This window comes from Lethenteron reissneri, chromosome 4, assembly GCF_015708825.2.
Source record: "Lethenteron reissneri isolate LAM-NWPU_2019-01 chromosome 4, ASM1570882v1, whole genome shotgun sequence".
Classification (NCBI taxonomy): Eukaryota; Metazoa; Chordata; class Hyperoartia; order Petromyzontiformes; family Petromyzontidae; genus Lethenteron; species Lethenteron reissneri.
In genome coordinates, this window is record NC_083782.1 from 741228 (window position 1) to 766357 (window position 25130).

The 25130-nt window shown below is 47.3% G+C and overlaps 1 protein-coding gene across 1 annotated transcript in view; it reads right to left on the bottom strand.

Moving 5' to 3' along the window:
- Positions 1-24: 24 nt before the first annotated feature.
- The window catches only part of LOC133348798 (protein Hook homolog 3-like), an 84862-nt gene continuing 59756 nt past the window's right edge, over positions 25-25130 (bottom strand). Inside the window, exons 16-22 of the mRNA XM_061561810.1 lie at positions 24982-25069; positions 20889-20923; positions 14438-14520; positions 13560-13660; positions 12901-13005; positions 7221-7292; positions 25-6616 (exon numbers count right to left, since the gene is read on the bottom strand). Coding sequence (XP_061417794.1) covers positions 6455-6616; positions 7221-7292; positions 12901-13005; positions 13560-13660; positions 14438-14520; positions 20889-20923; positions 24982-25069 — 646 coding nt within the window. The 3' untranslated portion in view covers positions 25-6454. The remainder of the gene's footprint in view (positions 6617-7220; positions 7293-12900; positions 13006-13559; positions 13661-14437; positions 14521-20888; positions 20924-24981; positions 25070-25130) is intronic.

The window sequence follows — 25130 nt, forward strand, 5'->3', positions numbered from 1 at the left end:
GCCCCGTTCCCTGTCTCTTAAGGGTTACGTCCTGTGATTAGAGGCAGGGTTCTATCTTGTGGGACGAGGGGATGAGAGGGTGGTTGGCTCGAGTGACGGGGGGGGGGTGTCAGCTGTCAGCGGCTGGCGCTTAGGCGGTACCCGGAGAGCCACGCTGTGTCGCGCTCCCCGCTTTTTCTGTAGCAACATGCCACTGTGTAAACTACTGAAGTGAGAGAAAACACGTGAATCGGGAAATGAGTTGTAAGTGTCGTGATTGATTAGTGTCTTCGCTCAATGAGAGTCCGTGCCTATTTCCGTTGCGGCTCTGAGACAGCATTGATGCATTGCGTGTTTAAAGTGTCGGTTACCGTGGTGAGAATGCAAACAAATGCAGTCTCATGCTTCCCTCCTCTTGTACGCCAATTGTCATAACACAATGGATGGTAACTGTCTTTCTGTGTAACGCCACTCCCACCCAAGCACATGCAAGCACTCAATAAAAAGACAACTTTAAAATGTCTACTGGACTTGACGGTTTGTGACATATCTCTCTCTGCAGCGACACTCATCTTATTCACAAACACGTGGAGCAGTGCATTGTGACACGGTTGTACCAGCTATGCAACGTATAATTTACTCCCAAAGTGCCTTATGCAATGAGGACTTATAATACATGTAGGAGTGTAAATGTTTTGGTTGGTGTAGGAATGTGATTCGTATTTTATAGGTGGGCGAGGTGTGACGGAAGTGCAGAGAAGCAAAGCTGTCCCTGCATTGGCCCCGGCTGGTGAGCGAGCAGGGCCCCGATGGGGGACAACGCCGAGCATCAGGAATTTGTTAAAGATCAGCAACACATTGCTCTCTAGAGTTTGCAGATGTACTGATATAATTCTTTCTGAGAATAGGCATTGAACAAAGACACCAATGGAGTGCAATTTGACGAGAAAGTCCTGGAAATGACAGCGTGTTTAGGGACCACGTGACTTGGAGATCAACCGACGGTGAAGTTGACTTCTTCACATATTCTTATTCGCAGCTGCAAAATGAATATTCATCTGAGCATTTCAATAGTAAAATGGCCTCGGGCCGCTAATATCTTGAACAAATTCAGAGCGGGCATCTCTAGGAGCATCAATTTGAATTTAACCCAGCCCAGCTTGGATTTTCGTGCCAACACAAGGCCAAGAGACACCTTTAATCATTTCCTCCTATACAGTTTACATATACTCTATGCAGAGAATTGTCACATCAAGAGTTATGTTTAGAAACCAATTTTATTCAACTATGTCTGTCATTCCTTAGCACAAAAAAACAGGCAGCCCTTAAACTAATGTATAGTCTTAAAATGTCATAAGACTTATTAGGTAAAGCTATGTTGCACATTGTAGAAGTATGCATGGACACGACACAGGAAACACTTGTACTTCAGGAATTTGGACAATTCCCGGAGTTTATCGACCATGTGACGGCAGAATTCGGGGTGTGTTTGCAATGGGACCAAGTTGGCTGAAGCTGGCCGGGTGTGAATATCGCAGTGCGCCGAGTCGGCTCACACTGCGAGCCTCCGATGGGATGAGCTGAAACTACTGCAGCCTCCTGTTGTCGCTCAATTCGAGGTGAAACATTCACCTCGGCCTCGGCTTCTCTTCACGACAATCTTATGGCCTCTCATTAAGACATCGGAAATAAGTTAACAGGAAAATGTAGGAATAACAAGTAACTCAAATTTACATGTAGCTTCGAATCTGATGGTAAATGTTAACATCGCCGTAATAGTGCACTGCGCTAATTAAGAGCTGAAGTGCCTTTAAATGACTTCTCATTTTTGTGTGACCCCTAAGCAGCCCTGCTCAGTGGATGGTAAAGTTACACGGCAAAACCTTTCTGGACTTTAAATGTTCACATCGCATAAACCATCTTATGTTCAAACACTGCAACGTTGTTAACGATTTTCAACAAAGCTGTACATTTCCGAGCCATTATGGCCAATTCACACAGCAGGGAAGAAATGCCTCAAACCTGATCCCTGCTCTCCCCTCTTTCTTGGACGGCCTGGCCCAGGTTTCGGCAACCTGCGGCTCTGGAGCCACACGCGGCCCTTCAAGGACTGCTTCATGACGTTATTTATTAAGTACCACAACACTTTGCGGCTCTTGAAATATTGAGGGTTTTTTTTTACCGAATTCGAAAAATGTACTCTTCTTGTTATTTTGGTTGCCGACCCCTGGCCTAGCCAAAGAGCTCAATTGAACCAGGCACGACACGTTTCCTGCTCAGCCTATGTCAAAAAAATAAGATAAAAACAAGTATGCATGTAAACTAAGGGGTGTATATTATTTACATCATGAAGATTAACTTACCCAGTTTGATTGACATCTCTGCACAAACCCATGTTGACATTTCACCACGAGCCTGGTCAACGACGTGTGACCTCATCCGCACGGCCGCGAGAGGTCTCAACATGAATTTCGACAAAGTGGTTAATTGCAGAAATCCATACAATGCTATTTCTCCAGTATTGCAGTCCATGTTTAATGGACAAATACCAACTATATGGCATGATTTGAACTCGTGGTATTGCAGGAAAGTCAAATCATATGAGGGCGCTATAGTGCTCCAATATAATCAAACATTTAACCGCCACTAATAACATAATTTTAACTATTTATATTTACCTAAAAAACGAAATTCAAATAATTTTCGAGGGTTATGAATGGCATGATTGGCAAAGTCTATGTGGGAAACAAGATAGGGGAGGTGAAGATTCGGATGAAAATCCCACTGCATACAGCGGGCGTCCTTTCAAGGCCCCACCACATTACCCTGCGTGCACGCAGCCGGTCTCATATACTCGACATTCCAGCATCCTTATCACATACGGATTGCAATTCGATAATCACAGACAACGCATAACCAACCCTTCATTTTAATCTTCCCACAAAGAGCTGCCTGCACCTTGCAAGACACAATTTAACCCTCGATAATTATTCCAATTTCCTAATAAGCTTAATATGCATGTCTAACACATTGCATTGTTCTGTTGCAAACACCCTTTTAAAATTGTAGCCAGTATGGTTGAACTATGTAAACGTCAATGACTGGGCTGAAACTATAAAACTCCCCGTACTTAGGAACATTAATGGAGTGCTGTGACACAGGATTTAAATCCAGAAACCACAGCATTGCCAATAGTCCAACATGGGCATCAGACTCCTATGCTCACTATTATGAGAGTAGTACTTTTGTCATGAAGGCCTCAGCCCAAAGACTCAGTTTCAAGTGTCATCCTTGGGGATGTTTAGCCAATTCTTTCCGTGACGATTATTTTAGTACATGGGGGGAAACCCGAGCTCTCAAGGAGAAATCCCAGGCATTTCAATGAATAACACTGAAGCTCCATCACACTGAGGCAGGCTGAAACCTACTTGTGGTCTTGCTTAATAAGGTACCAACATCATTGTTCTGTGGGTGGGGGTCTTACACAGGTCAATATATCTGTTTGTAAAAAAAAAATCTAAAATATCAAAAAAATATCTGCTTATTCAAAATGCTTAAGTTAGGAATTCAACCGAGAGCTTTGATTTGTGCTACAAGTATTGGCGGTGGTGTTTACGCGTTCACGTAGTGGCACGCATCGCCACGTTTCGCATCTCGTGCGTCACACACCAATCCCAACAATGCCAACGACAGCGGCATACAATACAATGCTAAAACAAATATAGGCCATAAAACTCACTTCATTATTTAAACTCAAGAATGTAGTGGTCAAATATTGGCATCAATTAGCTTACTTTTTCGTCAATTGACTGTAATAAAATATTATAATAAAATATTGTTTATGTTTTACGCACTGAGCAAAAGCATGATGTGTGTAGCCAAGAGAGCCTTGGGCTCAAGACACGTTCAGAAATGGTTTGCGCATGAGTATTTCTTCATTTATAATAAATTCCTCTATTATTTTTATCCAATTGATATCAATATCATGAGACAAAGCTTCCATTTGCAACTCCCGTGGAGCACAGTATTTTAGGAATGGGCCCGAGGAAGGTGATATCACAGAACTACGTCTGAGATGCCTTTATGACCTATCCTCGCTGCACTTCCCTGCAACTCCCTGCTTTCGAGATGTTTGTTGCATGGCAGGCAGAAAAATATATATTTTGAATCCTTATCACTGGATTGTAGCCAAATTCCAAGAAAACACAAATTGGTCTCCGTGGTGATACCATGAACTTATTACAACACTTTAAAATCCGGTTTAAACACAGGCAGCTGAAAAAAACGCATTCAGAGCCAGATCTTAGGAGTGCCAGCTTAGTGCGCTGATCCTAAGCTACCCCCCCCCCCCTAGCCACCTCTTGTAAGAGTAATCCTCAATGTCGAGGGAAAAAAACCCAGTCAATCTGTGCACGATCAGCGACCTCGAATTTCTTTACTGCACCACCATGCTTCCCACGGGCGTGGGTACCGTGCACTACCACCTCAGAACGATGCACTGAATCTGACCTCTAAATCACCTGACAGGTGCGCATCCCCACCCACACCTGGCCATACACAGTGACAATATGAGCAACTTGTGCATTTGTGATTGGCGAGTCTTGTTGGTACAACACTACTCACTCGCTGAGCACGTGACATTATGAGCCTGGTTCACTAAAATAGGCAAATATAGTGAAGATACCCCCCCCCCCCCCACCGTTCCATGCATTTGTTCAACAATGTTACGTACGAACTCAACAGATATAATTTGCTACTGCCAGGAGTACATTATGCTGCTGTGATCATACACAACTGTGTGTTTATTTGTACTATTGCCATTGAGAGTAGTTTTGGGATCTTCCTACAGAAAAGACAACCCTGGAAGTGAAATCTCATTCACTCAACACCCCTGAAGGTTCTATCTTACCACAAGATGTACACAGCTTACTAGTTGTGAAGATTGCTAAGTTGTTTGTTACGCGTCTTAAGTGGAAAATCAGCCCGCAGTTGAGTTTATACTCAATTTAGTCCAACACCAAATGCAATAAAATAATTTCGTGCAGTTACTGGTGAATGGGCCAGGTTGACTATGAACCTCACAATACTGGGCAGTGTGGTTAACTCCTTGCTGGGGATTTGAATCGAGGATCTCAGCGCTTATGGCCTCACATTCTCAAATGGGCTCACGAGCTTATTGAGCGATCCAGCCACCCCCTGGCAATGATTTGCAGTTTTACGTGTGTGTGTATGTGCTATGAGTGTTACAACGAACCGGAAACGAGCTCCGCCGAGCCACGCGGAGCTGTGTTGGAGGCTCTTTAATGATGCCAATGCCACCCTCTAGCAGCAATGCGGCATCGAGGCAGGAAAACACCCATGACAATTATTCACAAAGCATCATCAGGTGGCCTCAAGACAGCAGACTGTAAAAGTAGGGGGAACAGGTAATGCTTCTGCCAGTCACCCAGTTTGCTAAATAAACCTGTGTCTGTTCTGTGGTGTGCCAAAGAACCTATTTGACTCTCACATTGCCTCAAAGCTCATCTAAGTCACCTAACCTAGTACAAGCTCTGTAGTGGTGTTACTGTCACTAGTGGAAAAAGGTAGCTGTTGATGTGTGTATGAGAATATAATGCATGGGGACGTGTGTGAGCAGGTGGGTGTGCTTGTGTGTGCAAACGTTTAATGAGTGGGTATGTGTGTGTGAGCACCTATTAACGCAGGCACGACGCACAAAGGGGTGCAATGGCCAGCACTACACCTGACCACCTTCGCTTCCCAAGCTCTGATGTTTACATACCCACACTAGATACTCATGTAAAACTGAGTTGACCGAGGCGAGGCCCAGGACCGGTTCAGATATTCGCTGTCACCGATTTTACCTGTCAGTCGGAATCCAATTTGGGTCACCAGGTAAGTAGTGCTCGTTGATAACCAATATACTATCACTCCTCAATAGGTGCTTGCTAATAGTAGTTATCTCAACAGCCTATGTAAGCAATGTGTGGGATATTTGTCTTTGTGTGTGTAATGTGTGGGTACATGTGACTAATATGTGAGTGCGTTTGAGTGTATGTGTGAGCGTGAAATGCATGAGTATGTGTTCGTGAGTGTATTTTGTGTGTGAGAATGTGTGTGACAGTGTAGCAGTTAGCGCGCTGCGCGACGAACCTGGCCACCCGAGTTTGATTCCCGCTAATGGCAAACAACAGTGACGATTATTCGAACCGGTCCTGGGCCTCCCCTAGGTCGACTCACCGTCAAATGAGTATCTGGTGTGGTGTGTAAACATCGCCACTGGGGAGACAGAGGCCGCCGGGCGAGATGTTGGTCACCCTCCCCCTCGTGTGCCGTGCCGGCCTCCATAGGTGCCCGCTAATAGCACTCGCTCCTACAGTCTGTTAAGGCTATATGGAAGATCTCTGTCTAGTGAGTGCACGTGTGTGAGTGCGCGTGAGAGTGCGTGCGTGTGTGTGCAAGCGAGCACGTGCCCTCAAGCGTGCGAGTGCCGTGCTGCGCTCGGCCCCGCCTGCGCATGCGACTGTTTGGCTCGGCGCGCGCTCGTGCTCTGACGCTGGCATGCGAGGAACGACTGCGTGGGGCCAGCACCACCGCTCGCACCCCCAGCCCGACTCCCCTTTGGCAGACCGATCCCCTACACGCACACACAAAAAGGTCCCCATTGCAGGGTCAGGCAATGCTCTACTCTGTGGCTCCCAACCTTGCTGGACCCACAGATTGCCACAGCACACAGATGCATTTGTCAACATTTAAACTACCCTAATAGGGATGTAAAATATTAACAAAAAATCCATAAAAAGTTTATCTTGCTTTTTACTGGCTCACAATAAATATCAACGGTAGCACAGGCCAAGACCAGACACCCGTGTGCACGCAGCACAGGCCAAGACCAGACACCCGTGTGCACGCAGCACAGGCCAAGACCACTACTATGGACCACTGCTATGGCAGGGAGCACAGCTACTGATCTCAAGCCAAAGTGGCCTAAAACAGGCCAAGAACAGGTTTAGACACCATATGCCACCGACGCCGCACGCATGCGGCATGTACCTTTATCTGTATTTTGGGGTTTGCCCTCGCGTAATCTGAAAAACCCGGTAATTACTTATTTTACAAAGTGGAAAATGTGGCTCTCTAGTGGCTACAGGGTTTACATGAACCGATTTCACACAACACGGATCACAGGCAAAAGAACGTTATGTGTGCTGCGAGTGAGTGGGGGAGTAATCATCACTCACCATATTGTACCAAGCGCTGACAATGAGCTTCTCCTCCTGCTCTCGCAGCTGCCGTGTCTTTTCGCACTCGCGCTGCAAGAACGTCCAATCACACACAGACACTTAACGATGATAATCCACATTCCAGCACTAACACGCTCTAGTCCAAGGGTCAGTAACCTGCAGCTCCGGAGCCGCATGCGGCTCTTTCAGGACAGCAGTGTGGCTCTTGAAATTCGCAAAAAATGTCTCTTCTCGCTATTTTGGTTGCCGATCCCTGACCATAGAAATCCAGTTCATCATGGGAGTCCAGTTTACCATGAAAGTCCAGTTTACCATGGAAGTCCAGTTTACCATGGACGTCCAGTTCATCATGGGAGTCCAGTTTACCATGGGAGTCCAGTTTACAATGGAAGTCCAGTTCACCATGGGAGTCCAGTTCACCATGGGAGTCCAGTTCACCATGGGAGTCCAGTTCACTATGGGCACGGGTTGGCAACCTGCGGCTCCGGAGCTGCATGCGGCTCATTAAGGTTTGTTTCGTGACATTATTGATTAAGGACCACCGTCTTGTATTCACACGCATTGCGGCTCCTGAAAGATTGAGGTTTTATTACCAAATTAGAAAGAAATGGCTCTTCTTGTTGTTTTGGTTGCTGACCCCTGCGCTCTAGTCTGACATTAGTACACTCTGATTAGTACACTAGTTTACCCAGGAAAGCCTCACCAAGTCTAAACCCTCTCAGAAGGGTACTGTTAAATTTTTGTAGTCGGGGGCCGATGGTTTTAACATATTTCTTGATTAATTTGCAAGAAGTTTTTCAAATTTGAACTGTGACACCGGCACACAATGGCATACTCTTCTGCCATTAACATCTTAGTATCCAGTCATCCTCACAAATGCAGCTGTCAGGTTGTGCTCAACTTCAGACTTCACCTAAATTGAGCACAGATGCACTTGCCACTCACTGGAAACTAAACATCCAACCAGCTCGGCCCAAACCCAAGCAGGACACAGGTCGGTCTCTTTCATCTACGCAACCGTGATGCCAACAAAATACTCAAGATCACCTGGACTGGCGTTCCCATCACTCACTTCACCAGCACAGTCTACCTTGGAGTGACCCTTAGACCGCACGCTCTCCTTCAAGAGCCTCATCGAGAAGACTAAAGGAAAAGTCAGCTTCCCGAAACAACATAATCCGCAAGTTTGTAAACTCAACATGTGGACTGCGCACAGCCACAACCAAGACCTCAGCATTCACCCTAAGCTGCTCCAACGTAGCGTGCGCCTGCCGCGTCTGGGAACTATCAGCCCACGCAAGGAAAATATACATTCTGACCTGCCCCTACCGGACACCTATGAAAAAGAGCTTTATAGCGCTTCGGATTTCTCCAGTATAAATAAATATTCCCATTCTGATACCCTGCGCTCATCACAAGCTGCCTCAAACCCACAAACTTCAACAGCTAATACATCAGACACCGTCTTAGAACAGCACAGGCACTGAACAACAAAGACAAATGTCCCCCCAATAGCCTTAACAGACTTTTGGGGCAAGTGCTGTTAGGGAACACCAATGAAGGCCATCACAGTACACAAAGGGGTGGGTGGCCAGTACCACGCCCGACCGCTTTCGTCTCCCCAGTGGCGATGTTTACACACCGCAACAGGTACTCATTTGAGGCCAAGGGAGGCCTAAGACCAGTTCAGTTTACACACCCGTGACCACACACGAGGAGTTGTGGCGGTAACGACTTGAATGCCTTGGTGCTGAGATCAGCATGAGGCATCAAGGTGAGTGAACAACTCCCCACAGGAACAATCGCGGGGTGGACCATATAGAGAGCTCTGAACCGACTTGGCACCCAAGTCGACAGCTCAAGGCCCAACCCTGGCCACGTGGCGGTGCTCCACATAACCAGCGCTGCCAGCTGCTGCTGCGACTATGGTGGCGAGAGGCAGCCTGCGCGACGCCTCCTGCACTGCCCACTGCTCAAGGAAGGCCCCTGCAGTGTGCAAGGTCTCGCAGCAGGCGATCTGCGAGTGCCGAAATGTCCTAGTCACGCAGGACATTCGACTTTAGGGGACTGACACAAAGAGAAGAATAAACCTCAAAGGATCTTTAACGTCCACTATTTTAGGGTTAATACATCCGCAGTTTTTACTTGTATGGCCTGCCAGATTCGAACCTCCAACCTCAGCAAAAATGTATTTAAAATCAACAAAGTGTTTAACGTTGGTGCTATCATTGATTCTGACCTCTCTTGTACCTCTCAACTCTGCAGGATCTCCAACCAGTGCTTCTCAGGCATTTTAATTGGCAGTCCCCCAATCAAGGCCACTGGTCTCCACGCCCCTCCCTCTCTAATCCATCCATGGCACTCGCACATCTCTACTATGTTGCACAAGTTGCTCAAACACATCGATCAACGTCTGTGGACGTCCCCTCTGGTGAGTTCCCTCTTTTGGCTGCCACTCCGTCTCGACCACGAGCCACCATCCCTTTTCTCGACGTGTTCTTCCCAAGACCATTTATTACTTTAATTATCGTGCAATGTTAAACATCCCTGAATGCCCCTTTTCCAATCTTAAAATAAAATATCAAAACAAATTTGCAAAGAAGTTGTTAACTCTTGGAAAGAGGCACCTCTCTCTGTGCTGATCATTGCCTGGTGGCAGTTTTGGCTAAGAGCCAAAACCTATTTTAGCTTAAATCTTAATGTGGTGGCAGCTGCTGCGGAATTATTCACGCGTCGAAAACAATATCACACTCAATAGCGACACTAGCGGTACACAGAACTACATATGTTGGGATATCCCTATGATACACTCCATTTTTGGCTCAATCTTGATTGAGTGGAGGATGTAGTAACACATCATTGGCCTACAGAAGGCATCGGAGTGCTGTATTATTTTATTCTGCAAGATATCCATGCCACAGCCGGTGCGCCCTCATGAAATGCCACTGTCCTACCACCTGTGACACCACATCTCCTGAACTGTGCGAGTCCTACTGCAAAGACCTCAATGCATTTGCTTTTGACAATATACTACTCAACTCTTACTTCTACATCCTAATTAAATTCCTCATCACAAAACGGCAGATTATCAAAACTCCTGCCACCAAAGGTTTCACCTGTACCCACAAATGTGACCACATCACTCCAATCCTAGATTTCCTTCACTGACCCTCTTTCCAATTGTAGATTAATTACAAGAACGCATTCATCACGAGACTGCATCATGGACACGCCATCGCCTGCCTCTACCCTCATTTTGGTCTAGTCTTCTCGCCATCCCCTCAACTCCAGAGGCCGCGGCCGGTGAAGCCATCCCAGTTACTCCCCACTCAGACTCAGTTGGTTGCCACTCCTCCTCTGCTGTCCCTACTGCCGAATTCCCTCCTCGTTGTCATTGATTAAAGTCCTTTAATCAATGACACCAACTCTTAGTAGGAGATTGGCAGCTACAGTTCCCCATCCTTCCTGTCCTCCGCCCTTCTCAAGCATTTGTTTGCCTTTAGACTACCGCACTCCTCGAAACAACAATTCCACATTGGTCCTCATCCACCCCTTGTTATTCTTCCGCTTTTGATTCAACGTATTTGTGCAGACTCGTATGCCACGCAACAATTTGAACGTTTTGTTCCATTGCCCCCATGGTTCATAGCCAGCCAAGGTAGAGTGGCAAGGCTCAGTCGTGAGGTTGTGAATTCAAATCCTGGTCAACGTTGGCTCTGCCTCATCATGACCCACATCACCACCATCCCTCCAGGACAGCAAACAAGCACCACCTAGTGGGGATTTTAACCTCTTAGGAAAAGCTTATGTTCATTTGAGCAAAAGTATAAATTTATTCACGCTACAAGCAAAACACGTGAGGCTTATGGATGTTATGTCACAAAAAAAAAAACGTGTTGACCTTAATGGACTTGACTTGTTTTGGCTTTGAAAAATCAAAGCCAAAACAATCCTAAATTGCATTAGCCATTATTGATTCCTGTTATACAATTGTGCCGTCCAGATTAATAGATGTATTCCAATCAAATGCATTCATTTCAAAATTAACGTCTGATCAGCACACAAAGCGATTGAGAAATCACAATTATTCCCAGTTGATCAAATCATCTGTGCATGGGGCTGTGTAGGGGACCCCCCTTAAGCTCCACGCCACCCAATCAAGAGGCAGTCACACCCCTCATTGCGAAGCAAGACGTTCATCCAAGCAGGTACTTGGCGGACTCTGGCATTCTTATCAACCTACCGTCCCCTTACTCTTTGGATGGTACGTAACAACCAGAAGTAATTTGTCTCTGTCTTGTTTAGAGTCCTGAAGATGTGAAAACATTGTAACAACACGACAGTGGGAAAATTTCAGATAGGATATTTATTCAGTCGAGTCGGAATCGCGGCTTTTCACGTCCATCATGTTCGTATTTTCATGTTTTATTTTCAAGTTTATTGAGTACATTTGTCATGACCAATTACAATTTAAAAATGACAAAAGGTGTGAAAAACCCATTGAGGTGTATTTATAATGTCTATGCAGGAAAGCCTTGCCAAATCTCCAGACTCTCCTCTAGGGGAGTCCTGATTGGAACATCCATTGTGAAGAACTTTCTCCTGTGGGAAACATCCAGACCCCCTGAGAAGGCTCATGGCATACACAGGGAGGAAATGCCCACTTTTCTTTACAGATATCTCGTCAGAAATCTACCTGATGTACTACAGATGTCACCCTCTTTAAGGCATTTATCACAGCACGTACAGTCAGCCATGAAAACGAGGCTTTGATAATTAACATGTGATCGCAGAACCTACCCACTAATGGTGCGAGAGCTGATGATCAAGGCTGCCCAGAGAAGCCACCTTGTTTGTCAGTCAGTCACAGCACTGACACAATATTCATCGCACTTAGGGGAGACGGGCCTCATTCGGCCCGGATTAAACCAGACACCTATGGTGCTGATGATCAAGGCTGCCCAGATGTTTCTGGAAGCCTCAGGCAGACCGCCACATGGGGACTCCTAATTGAATTTCGATTTAAAGCTTTCGTCACTGCAGGGATTCATCTCCTTAGTTCTTTTGGTAACTCCTAATTGATCAGCGACGATAAAAAACAGGCCTGTTTTGGTGCCTCCTGTTGAGGCCCCAGGAAAATTGGCCCATATCCTTCCACCTACCCCCTCAAGATAGCCCTACTAATGATGACCCATGTAAGACCTGACTTTTAACAAAGATTAAACAATGAATACAAAAAACTGACTGCTATGAAACCAGCACTAGAGGGCATCATTAGTTCTAATACAAACCAGTGGCAACACATCCTGTGGACGAAGCAAGCTTTTTATTGACAACTCTGCAATACAAGAAATCTAATTTGCTTGTCGGTGGGTCAACCACAGCAAGGATTTAGGAAATTTGTCGCAAGTGATCAGATGGCGGAGGTGGGGTACAAAGGCTTAGAAGGCCAATGGTGACTCGGATGCAATGCCAATGCAGCTTTCAATTCATTGGATACAGTCGATGAGGTCAAATGTCACCAGGTGACAGAGGCTTCAAGTTGCTCGTGCAAGTGCAGTTTTACCAAGGAGTGTAAGTTTAACTGCGAAATAATAATCTCGTTCGCAGATTGGGCTGGAATTTGCTTGATAGACGCAAGGGTGAATAACCTTGTCCTAGCTCGCGGCGGTCGTACCTCCAGGGAGTGAACCAGGTTGTCCTTCTGGCGGAGTTGGCTGCGAAGGGCTTGTAATTCAGTAGTTGTCATCGGGCTCTGCTTAGGGTCAAGGGTCTTGATGACCTGAAGGCCAGGGGTCAAGAGGTCAGTCACAGGCATTTACCAAGGACACAAATAAGCAAGCCAATGCAGCCGACCACCACTCATGCACATCACACGGTCACTGCTTCATCTGCAATGTCTGATTCATAACACGTGTGCAGATGTATAGGATATATGCGTTGAATGTGTGGAGTGATATTTTAAAATGTCATTGAAAACCACGTGAAAAGTTAACGCAACACAAGAAAAAAGCGAGTCTCATAGTGATACAAAAAAGTGGGGGAAATCCCATGTAAAACCTTTAAATTTGGATTTGAAACTGGGTAAAAACTATTGAAAATAAAAAAAATTGTCCAAAACTTTTCTAATTATTATTTTATCAAGGCAAATAATCATCTCTTCTCAGCTAAAATGGATATTTCATAAAAGTATAAGATGATTTCCCTGCAACTGTGACGTACAGTACAGGCCAACGGACGAAAAAAGGCTTTGTGGTTCACTGTCAGACGGTGGAAGGAGTCACAAAGTGTCCAGGGTTGAGTTGTGATGCGAGACGGTGCCAGGACGAGGCTCACACTCTTGGCCTTGTCCAGGTATCGCTTGTAGCGCTCCTCCATTGCACGCATGTCCCTTTCCTTCTGCTCCAGTGCGGCCTGCAGCTCCTCCACGCTCGGGGCTACAGGGGGCAATGGACGGCAGCAGACGACGAGGGGCACACTGAGGATGGGAGAAACGACGATGGGGAGAGACCCATACAACTGACCGCCAGGCTACTCGGCCCACGTCACTTATGTATGCAGCAGTGGGGAATGGTGGCACTGTCCTGCCAACCCAGGTTTGATTACTGGCCACAGCTGACATCAGTGGCAAAGGATATCTGAACCAGTTCTGGGGCCCCACTTTCGTAATCCCGCAAAGATCATGTCAATAAAGTATGGACAAACAACCCCCATGACAAAAAAGAGCAAGGGGCCATATAATATTGAGTAATGTTTTCACATCGGGAGTGGTTCCGAATGCAATCAAAACCTAATTTATAATCGACGTTTGGGTTTGGCCATGTAATTAATGACCTCTCATCACACACCTCTCACCATTCCCGCTATGACAATCAAGTTCCTTCCCGACTGGTCACACAAGCATTGCCTTTTATACCCTACACTGCTAAAGTCGACAACTCATGACCCACCTCTACCCACCTCATTGCAATATATCGGTTTAATGTCAACCACTTACCACTCTCGGATCTGCATTCCTGAGAAGTAGGTTCACATCAAGAACTCTAAATTACAAAAACAGAGGCCGAATTCTTTGACCCCTGCGGATGGGTGTCTCAAGCACGATGATGTTGTGCGTGCAACGGGCACACCCCTTCAAAGGGCTGGCACACCGGCCTGTGTTACCACTGTGAGTGCAAGACTCCGCTGTGTGGCGTGCGAGGAGAGACTCCTACACGCAGGGTTCGCCTGTGGCTGCAGTCCCTCAATGAGCGCTCGCTGCATCTTGAGCTCCGAACTCTCCTCTGCCAGTTTCTCCCTGGGACAAGCAAGACCAGACATGACACCAACTCGAGAGGAGATGACAGACAACATGTCCACACATCGGGCCATCCTTTGTCGCAAGGTATCGATTCTCAACCTCCGCATTCAATCGTCATGACTCGCGGTCAAACCTTGCTTCGTAAATTCATGCCATCTTGCCCTTGCAGTGCATGTTTTTTAGTTTCATTTATTAGGTCTATCCCTGTGAGCCATGCGGCTCTTGACTCGGGTGCAACCGCAACAAACAAAAACATGAACAAGAAACATCTTAAAGTGACTAGACGCAACAGAAAAATCCAGGAAGAAACAGCAAAAGTCTTCCACAAAAAACACCGTATTTCAACGCTGTGTGCAAAAATCCCAGTGGGATGCAAGTCAAACAATAACAACCATAAGACAATTTAGATTAAAGTTATCAGGCTAACTCTGTACTAAAACAAACAAACATGGCTAAACCAAAACGTTTTCAAAATCACCAAATAAAGATATAAAAACAATGTAACAGTGATCATAGAAACTGTGATTCAAATTTAACAATAAACGATATACATGACATGTACGACCAAACTTTGCAGCCATAGCTGGCTGCATGAGTCACTCCATAACAGCAGGAGTATCAGTATCAAAAATTTTCAATACACCTTTAAAGATCAGCACACTATAATCAAAACTCAAGATCATACTTTGCAGCGGTCATCCGGAATGATACATTTGATTTCTGGCCATCTGAATAGCAGTGGCAGCTACGGGTGTACAACTCCTCTAGAGCAGTTTTGAGTGAAGATCTCACAGGTAGTGATCCAAGTTGCGGTTTATTGGCGATAGCATTCCATAGGCTTGCAACAATTCATTGCGATGTACCATAGGCTTGCAACGATTCTCCGATTCATCAATTAAAATAGATGATCATGTTCACGATGCATGCCAAATTATTTATTATCAGTATCTTGGTAAGCTTTATAGCGATTGCATGGAATGTATAAATTTAAACCAATTTCTGAGGTGGCTGGGTGCCTCAGAGATCAGAGCGTATTCCACCAGGATCCGAGCTGTAACAGTGGGATTGAACTAGCCCCGGTCAGGCCGGGTCCTCCGGTCCAACCACTTGTGGTCTCAGCCTGGTGGCACCAACAAATGCAAAATTCCAGCTCTGATAACACTGTGTAACAATTTTTTTTTGTTCCTGGGTAGTAAGTGTTATTTCCTAATTGGTTATGCCAGGGGTGTCCAAACTTTTGCAAAGAGGGCCAAATTTGATAAAGTGAAGATGCCCAGGGGCCAATAGTCCCTTCCGACATTTTTACCACAAAAGTTACGTGAAAACACACTGTTATAAAACAATTATCATTGTCACAATTACCTTTATTTTTCAAATGACAATGTAACCAAATATAAACCGCTCAGGCAGACGTGAACAACTCTAAATACACAATTCTGCCTTTCATTCAGTCAGATAACATTGAACAAACTGTATAGAATACTTTAAATTTCCATGAGTTAAATATATTTGCCTCATGAACATTTCAAACAGGAGTTATAAGTAATGCAAAGTGGTCTGTTATCATTAAACTTTAAAACAAGTGAATTTTGTCTTTTACAAGATCTTTCAGAAAGCAGGAGCTTGTGTCACATCTACAGGTACATAACATCAACAGTTATAACCAAATCTTATTCAAGAGTTTAATAAAAACAAGTGCCATAAGTCCAAGTGCATTAGTGTGCTTTAGGCTTTTCACTGTTAATAGTGACAGATGTTACCGTTCAAAACACTCAATTTCAGATTGATCAAGGAACAGGTAACTTGCTGACACTAATGAGAAGGGTGATACTGAGATCTAGATTTCAGTAAAGAGACCAGGTCAGGCTTGAGGGCAGTGGTTGAGATGCGTAAAATGCCACGCAATTGGGAGTCACTCATCCTTGACCTAAATCGGTTCTTATTTAAGTTCATGACTGAGAATGTTTGCTCACACAAATATGTAGAGCCGAATAACCACATAATTTTCTTAGCGAATGACCGCATTTCTGGAAACCTGCTTTTGTCCAGCTGCCGGTAAAAGTCAACAAGAGAACACTGCTGGTGTTTCCCGCGGCACTCATCGTCAAACTGCAGCTCAATGAGCTCCAGATGCAGCTGTGGAGGAGCATCATCAGGGTCCACGGAGAAGGGAGAAGAGAAAAGCAACATGTCCTTTTCAATAACTGCAAAGTCCCGAAAGCGTTTGTTAAATTCCACAGAAAGAGATGCGATAGCTGTTGCATAACTCTTCATTTGCGCTCCGATGTTGTCCTGTGAGAAACTGTCAATTACCTCTTTCAAAGCTGGGAAGTGCGCGGTGCAGGGCTCTGTTTGGGACAAGTGTCTTTGGAAAAGTTGCAGTTTGGTTCCAAAGGCCTTGGTGTGAGCATATAGCTGGCTCACCACTGCATCTTTCCCTTGAAGATTAACATTCAGCGCATTCAGATGCTTCGTTATGGCAACCAAAAAAGCCAGATTTACCAGCCATACAGGATCGGACAGTTCTTCCATTGGTTGTCCCTTCTCACCCAAAAAATGTCCAATTTCCTCTTTGAGAGAGAAAAAATCGCTGCAGTGCGGACCCCTGACTTAGCGACCTCACATCGTTGATATATTACGTCACCGTATTCAGCCTGGATGTCACGCAAGAACTGCTGAAACTGTCGGTGGTATAGAGCTTTAGAGCGAATATAATTGATTGCCTTTGCCACTGGTTTCATAACATCGTCAAATTTGAGATGTTTGGCACAAGAGAGCCTGCTGGTGAATGATACAGTGAAGTTTAATATCGTTACCTGCTTCTTCGCTGACTTTATTGCAGATCAATGTGGACAATCCACTTCGCTCACCAGCCATGGCAGGTGCACCATCGGTAATGATCCCAGAAACTTTACTCCATGGTAGTTTCATATCATCAACAGCTTCACAAACAGAAACGAATACATCTGTTCCTCTGGTTTGCCCTTTAAGGCTTTTGAGGTCAAGCAGCTCTTCTGTCACGTTCATGTTGTCATCAACTCCTCTTAAAAAAATAAGTAGTTGTGCAGTGTCAGATGCATCAGTGCTTTCATCGCAGGCTAATGAGAAATAGTCAAAAGCCACTCCCCTGTCCCCCAGTTGTCTCGGAATATCTGACGATATGTCCTCAACTCTCCGTGCCACAGTGTTGCGTGCTAGGCAAACATTCATAAATTCTTGCTTCTTCTCAGGGCAAATGTTCTCCACCATTTTAATGACACAGTTTTTGATAAACGCACCTTCAGTAAAAGGTTAGCCATGTTTAGCTATTAATATGGTCACTTCGTAGCTGGCTTTGGTGATGTTTTCCTTTGACTTACAGGCCGGCGTGAAGAATCGCTGTTGCGATGCCAGAGCAGCTTGAAGTTGCTTTACTTTTTCAGCGCGGTCACTCCCTGTTAGCTTGTCGTATGTTGTAGCATGTTTAGTCTCGTAGTGTCTCTTTACGTTGAAATCCTGAAACAAGGTATCCGTCTCTTTACAAATTAGACAAACACAATTTCCTCGATTTCCAGTGAAGAAGTATTGTAATTCCCACCGCTCCTGAAAGCGGCAGCCCTCACTGTCAACTTTTCTCTCTTTTTTTTGCAGTAGCCATGGCAGAAATGATTCGAGAAGGGTTCGCGGCACGGATGCAAAATTAGAGAGCATTAGAATGGTGCTGCCACCGTGTGGCGGAAAGAGGAATTTATTTATTCTGACAGAGCTAGCGAGCCATAAATAACACATTATAAGACCGAAGCTGCGGGCCGTATGAAATCTGCCCGCGGGCCGGACTTTGGACATGCCTGGGTTATGCCTCAAAAATACATAAAACGGCTATTATTCCCCACAAACTTTGCTTTTGTGACCAGGAGAGTGATATTTTGAAATGTACCTATTTTCCAGAACATTCCAGATAGATGCAGTGCTGAGTAAACTTGGAGTAACTTCTAGAACATTCTAGAACTTTCCAGTAATATAAATAGTAGTATATATACAGGGGCCTTAAGCCCACCAGTTCAGTTTAGTTCCAACTGCCTAAGTGGATACATATCTGCATTTTTCTGAGATGGCATCAAGAGGCTGCAAGCATCCAGCAGACGCATTTTGCTATGTCTGCGGCCAATTTATCAAGACAAAAAGTGCCCAGGGTTTATCGGAGATTAAGACAAACCCTGGGCACCTCATTTCACCGGCGAGCAATGCAAAAAAACTCTGGAAGGTAAGATGGACAATTGATGCTCGGAATTTTATGTTATAAAATGTTAAAAACATTTAAATTATAAAAGTAAAAAAAAGTAAATATATACATTTATATAAATATATGAATGAATATATGACAATTTTTGCGATAATCTCTTACACATTTAGTCATAGGTGAAATAAATGTATTTTTGTAGGATGGTACAGAGGGGAAAAGAGAGCCATGAAGTTCGCTATCTCAATAATTTGGCGGGAACCCACTGACCACTCAAGCAACTGCTACTTCTGCATGGTGGACCCTTCCAAATGTCGGACTGGCAAGAATGCACCTGCCATTACATATCCAGACCTTCCTTCATCCATCGCCCTGGTGCTACACTACCATGCGCCTCTTCATTGACAGCTCATCCAGGAGGCTCAACGCCATGCTGCTCCATAATGGTAACAAGTACCCGTCTCTTCCCCTGGCTCACTCGGTGCACTTTAAAGAGGATTAAAACAGCATCAAGACCTTGCTGGATGCCTTGAAGTATGATAAGTATGGCTGGGAGGTCATCGGAGACTTCAAAATGGTGGCATTCCTGATGGGTCTCCAAGGCGGTTTTACCAAGTTTCCCTGCTATCTTTGCCTTTGGGACAGCAGGGACACCAAGGCGCACTACCACAGGCGGGACTGGCCACAGCGGACCGAGTTCTCTGTGGGGAGGAACAACGTCAAGTGGGAGCCACTGGTAGACTCCCGGAAGGTGCTGATGCCACCACTGCACATCAAATTGGGCCTTATGAAACAATTTGTCAGAGCTGTAGATAAGGAGTCGGCAGCCTTCAAGTACCTTCAATACTTCTTCCCTAAGCTGTCTGAGGCAAAGGTCAAAGCCGGTGTCTTCGTCGGACCACAGATAAAGAAGATCCTGGAGTGCAATGAATTCCCAAAGAAGCTCACTAGTCCAGAGAAAGCGGCTTGGAACAGCTTTGTCGCAGTGGTTCGTGGCTTCCTGGGCAATCACAAGGTCGAAAACTATGTGGAGCTGGTTGAGACTCTGGTGAAGAACTATGGCACAACGGGCTGCAGGATGTCCCTCAAAATCCATATCCTTGATGCTCATCTTGATAAATTCAAGGAGAACGTGGGAGCGTACTTGGAGGAGCAAGACGAGCGTTCCACCAGGATATACTGGACTTTGAACGCCGCTACCAAGGACAGTATAATGAGAACATGATGGGAGACTACATTTGGGGGCTGATTCGTGAAAGTGACTTACAGTATAATCGTAAATCTCGAAAAACTACTCACTTCTAAATCTTTTGTAGTAATTTTTGTATTATTTTAGTATAAATACAAGTTAATTTTGATTCATAAATTGCTTTTTTCTGACTTATGTGAACGAAAAGACACAAATTCGCCCGTTTTCTCATTGAAAATAGGTAAATTAAAATATATCACTGTCCTGGTCACAAAAGCAAAGTTTGTGGGTAATAATACCCATTTTCCATACTTTTTAGGCATAATCAATTACGAAAAAACACTTCCTACCCAGGAACAAAAATTGTGTTACACAGTGTAATTAAAATATCCATCGTACAAACTTGGAACACTGAACTCACATGGGCAGCGTGTGTAGAGGAGAGTGCGTCCCCTGTCGTATAAAAAATGCAGCTTTTCTCTGACACACTGGGCTGCACTGCTTGGTGAGATTTCCCAACGCATTATTTGTCTCGGAGCATGACACCGACAGCGCAGGGGGAATACATATAAAAAAAGGCCAAATATAACAGTGAGAATGTTATTCTGTAACTGTTAGGCCTATCACTAAATATTAAGAGCAATTCAATTCAAGTAACATCTCTCAAACCCGGACTCAAGTAACTGGAATTCAGAGTAAGCCAGAAGGAAGGCTACTGGAAACAAATAAAATAAAATACAACCTCCTATGAGACACTATTCTGGTGGTAGGAGATGAAGTGCATATAGGCAATAGAAACTTTAAAGATGAATAATTATCTGTCACATGGAATTTGGCAAAGTCATGCCCTTTAATTTCATAAGCTAATGTGGGGGGCTCTCGTTAATTTGAATTTAATAAAAAAAAAAACAGGGATCACAACAGTGACAGTGGTGAGATAAAAATTTGAGGACTCACAAGTGTTCTTCAACTTTCTTGGTCAGGACGATAGACTGTGGTGAGAAGCAAAGAGAGAGTTAAATAAGCCGAACAAATCAAATGTTATTTTGTCAAAGGAAAATCTAAGCAGCAAGCAGGCCACAAAATGTGACATCATGAGCAATCACTGCAGAAACCTTATTCCCAAATGCAGCCTCCTCACCGTGGCTACAAAAGTGATCATTCTCCAAAAAGAGTTTCAATAAAAAATGGCTGGGAAGCACTGGAGGATTGGGGGGCTTAGGGGAGAGGAGGAGGAGCTGGAGGAGTGGGGGGCATCTACGAGAGGGGGTGGAGGAATTGGGGGGCAAGGAAGAGGGGCTGGAGAAGGTGGGGGGGGGGGCTAAGAGAGATGGGGTGAAGGGGGGGCTAGGAGAGGGAGGGGTTGGGGGAGTGGGGGGGATAGAATGAGAAGCTGGAGGAGTTGGTGGGGGACAAGGAGAGAGAGGGGGAGGATGGGGGAGTGGGGGGTGGCTAGGAGAGAGAGGGGGGCTGGGGGATTGGGGGGGGGGGGGCTCGGAGAGGAGGGTCTGGGTGAGCCCCTCGCTCACCCAGATCCCCCTCTCCTAGCTAGGGAGGGGATGTGGAATGGGGGACTAGGAGAGAGAGGGGATGGGGGAGTAGGGGACTAGGAGAGAGAGGGAGGGGATGGGGGAATGGGAGACTAGGAGAGAGGGGGAGGGGCTGGGGGAAGTGGGGGCTAGGAGAGAGAGGGAGGGGCTGGAGGAGTGGGGGGCTATGAGAGAGAGGGAGGGGGTGGGGGAAGTGGGGGGCTAGGAGAGGGAGGGGCTGGGGGAGTGGGGGGCTATGAGAGAAAGGGAGGGGCTGGGGGAGTAGGGGGCTAGGAAAGAGAGGGAGGAGCTGGGGGAGTGGGTGGCTATGAGAGAGAGGGAGGGGGTGGGAGAGGGGGGGCTAGGAGAGAGAGAGGGAGGGGCTGGGGGAGTGGGGGGCTAGAAGAGAGAGGGAGGGGCTGGGGGAGTGGGGGGCTAGGAGAGAGAGGGAGGGGCTGGGAGAGTGGGAGCCTATGAGAGTGAGGGAGGGGGTGGGGGAGTGGGGGGCTAGGAGAGAGAGGGAGGGGCTGGGGGAGTGGGGGGCTATGAGAGAGGGAGGGGGCTGGGGGAGTGGGGGGCTATGAGAGAGAGGGAGGGGGTGGGGGAGTGGGGGGCTAGGAGAGAGAGGGAGGGGCTGGGGGAGTGGGGGGCTAGGAGAGAGAGGGAGGGGCTGGGGGAGTGGGGGGCTATGAGAGAGAGGGAGGGGCTGGGGAAGAGGGGGGGCTAGGAGAGAGAGAGGGGATGGGGTGCTAGGAGAGAGAGGGAGGGGCTGGGGGAGTTGGGGGCTAGGAGAGAGAGGGAGGGGTGGGGGAGTGGGGGGCTAGGAGAGAGAGGGAGGGGCTGGGGGAGTGGGGGGCTATGAGAGAGAGGGAGGGGCTGGGGAAGAGGGGGGGCTAGGAGAGAGAGAGGGGATGGGGTGCTAGGAGAGAGAGGGAGGGGCTGGGGGAGTGGGGGGCTAGGAGAGAGAGGGAGGGGCTGGGGGAGTGGGGGGCTAGGAGAGAGGGAGGGGCTGGGGGAGTGGGGGGCTAGGAGAGAGAGGGAGGGGCTGGGGGAGTGGGGGGCTATGAGAGAGGGGGAGGGGGTGGGGGAGTGGGGGGCTAGGAGAGAGAGGGAGGGGCTGGGGGAGTGGGGGGCTAGGAGAGAGAGGGAGGGGCTGGGGGAGTGGGGGGCTATGAGAGAGAGGGAGGGGCTGGGGAAGAGGGGGGGCTAGGAGAGAGAGAGGGGATGGCGTGCTAGGAGAGAGAGGGAGGGGCTGGGGGAGTTGGGGGCTAGGAGAGAGAGGGAGGGGGTGGGGGAGTGGGGGGCTAGGAGAGAGAGGGAGGGGCTGGGGGAGTGGGGGGCTATGAGAGAGAGGGAGGGGCTGGGGAAGAGGGGGGGCTAGGAGAGAGAGAGGGGATGGGGTGCTAGGAGAGAGAGGGAGGGGCTGGGGGAGTGAGGGGCTAGGAGAGAGAGGGAGGGGCTGGGGGAGTGGGGGGCTAGGAGAGAGGGAGGGGCGGGGGGAGTGGGGGGCTATGAGAGAGAGGGAGGGGCTGGGGGAGTGGGGGGCTAGGAGAGAGAGGGAGGGGCTGGGGGAGTGGGGGGCTATGAGAGAGAGGGAGGGGGTGGGAGAGGGGGGCTAGGAGAGAAAGAGGGGATGGGGTGCTAGAAGAGAGAGGGGGGCTGGGGGAGTGGGGGGCTATGAGAGAGAGGGAGGGGGTGGGGGAGTGGGGGGCTAGGAGAGAGAGGGAGGGGCTGGGGGAGTGGGGGGCTAGGAGAGAGAGGGAGGGGCTGGGGGAGTGGGGGGCTATGAGAGAGAGGGAGGGGCTGGGGAAGAGGGGGGGCTAGGAGAGAGAGAGGGGGATGGGGTGCTAGGAGAGAGAGGGAGGGGCTGGGGGAGTTGGGGGCTAGGAGAGAGAGGGAGGGGGTGGGGGAGTGGGGGGCTAGGAGAGAAGGGAGGGGCTGGGGGAGTGGGGGGCTATGAGAGAGAGGGAGGGGCTGGGGAAGAGGGGGGGCTAGGAGAGAGAGAGGGGATGGGGTGCTAGGAGAGAGAGGGAGGGGCTGGGGGAGTGGGGGGCTAGGAGAGAGAGGGAGGGGCTGGGGGAGTGGGGGGCTAGGAGAGAGGGAGGGGCTGGGGGAGTGGGGGCTATGAGAGAGAGGGAGGGGCTGGGGGAGTGGGGGACTAGGAGAGAGAGGGAGGGGCTGGGGGAGTGGGGGGCTATGAGAGAGAGGGAGGGGGTGGGAGAGGGGGGGCTAGGAGAGAAAGAGGGGATGGGGTGCTAGGAGAGAGAGGGGGCTGGGGGAGTGGGGGGCGTGTGAGGCCGTGTGTCTGGGACACGCGGGGCTCTCATCTCTGCATGATCCACCAGCACCATCTCCAGCAAGGGCAATAGACTAGAGCCAAGGAGTTGTTACTGCAACAAACCATTCGTTTTAAAGCTCTTTCATAAATGATGTGTTAAGGCCAAGGTATATGAAGCAGTGTTATTTAAGTTATGAATAAATAATTTTAACTAACTTGAAATTAATAAATAAAAACAACTGGAATATTAATAAACCAAAACATTTTGATCCAAAAATACTTAAAAATTGAAAAAGAAAATCACTGTGAACGTGGAAAGGAAAATTATAGTAAGAAACTGGACCCTGACTGAAACTTAAATAACACTGTTGTGGTGGTTGCTGTTGTTGCAGCTGCTGTGTCCCGAGTGGGTGACGGTGGCTCTGGGAATAGGACACGCGTCCGTTCATACTCACAATAGGCTGCCGGTCCATGCACAAGAAAGAGGCAGAGAGACATAAGCAGAGAAAAACAGAGACAAAATATAAAAAAAATAAAAACAAAAAGCATTGTTAATAGAAAGATTTGGCAAACATTCATCCTGTGCTTGTTACGGGCTTAAAATAAAACAGGTGGCAACATGCTACACGTGACAGAAGAGTAAATAAAGCTCAAGAGACTTAATATGCGATCATTAGTTCTATTTACAAAGTCGTGGGGAGGCAATTAAAACTGAGCTGTTAGGCATGGCACTAAGCATTAGAAGGTATATATTCATTTTTTGCCAAAGCCATGTCACTAACGAACGAGGTTTTGACGAGGCAAGCCAATGATAGACGTTGTTAAATGTTTGGCAGCATTGGTAGGCGACAGGCACTCATTTCAGGACACATTCACGAAGGGGAGGAGGAGGCCTTAACTCGGCCCTCTTTAAGTGGTGACAGAGCCAACGCCTTCGACCGTGTTACCCGTGACTGACCTAACGCTACCTTGACAGATTAAAACCAGAAAAGTAATCCCACACAATTGGAACTGAGAAAACTTAAACAAATAATACACAATTAAATTGGCAACGTAAAAGAGAAATTATAAATAAAGGGTAAATAAATGTAAACCTAAATAACACCGGTGTCGATGAAAGGGGTTCAAATGCGGCCTTTGAGCTGAGCTGGCTTGCTCACATTATGCCTGTACACGGTGCACGCACCGTGTGTAGGCATGCATGTGTGCGTGTGTGCGAAAGCGAGCGAGCCGGTGTGCGTACGTCTGTGGCGCGTGCTCCCTGCTCCTGCAGAGTCTTCTGCAGCTCTTCCAGCTGAGCCTGGAGCTCCAGGACGCGCTGGTTCAGCAGCCTGCACCGGCACACGCACCACCACCATGACGGCGTCAATGGTACAATGGTGATGATGATTG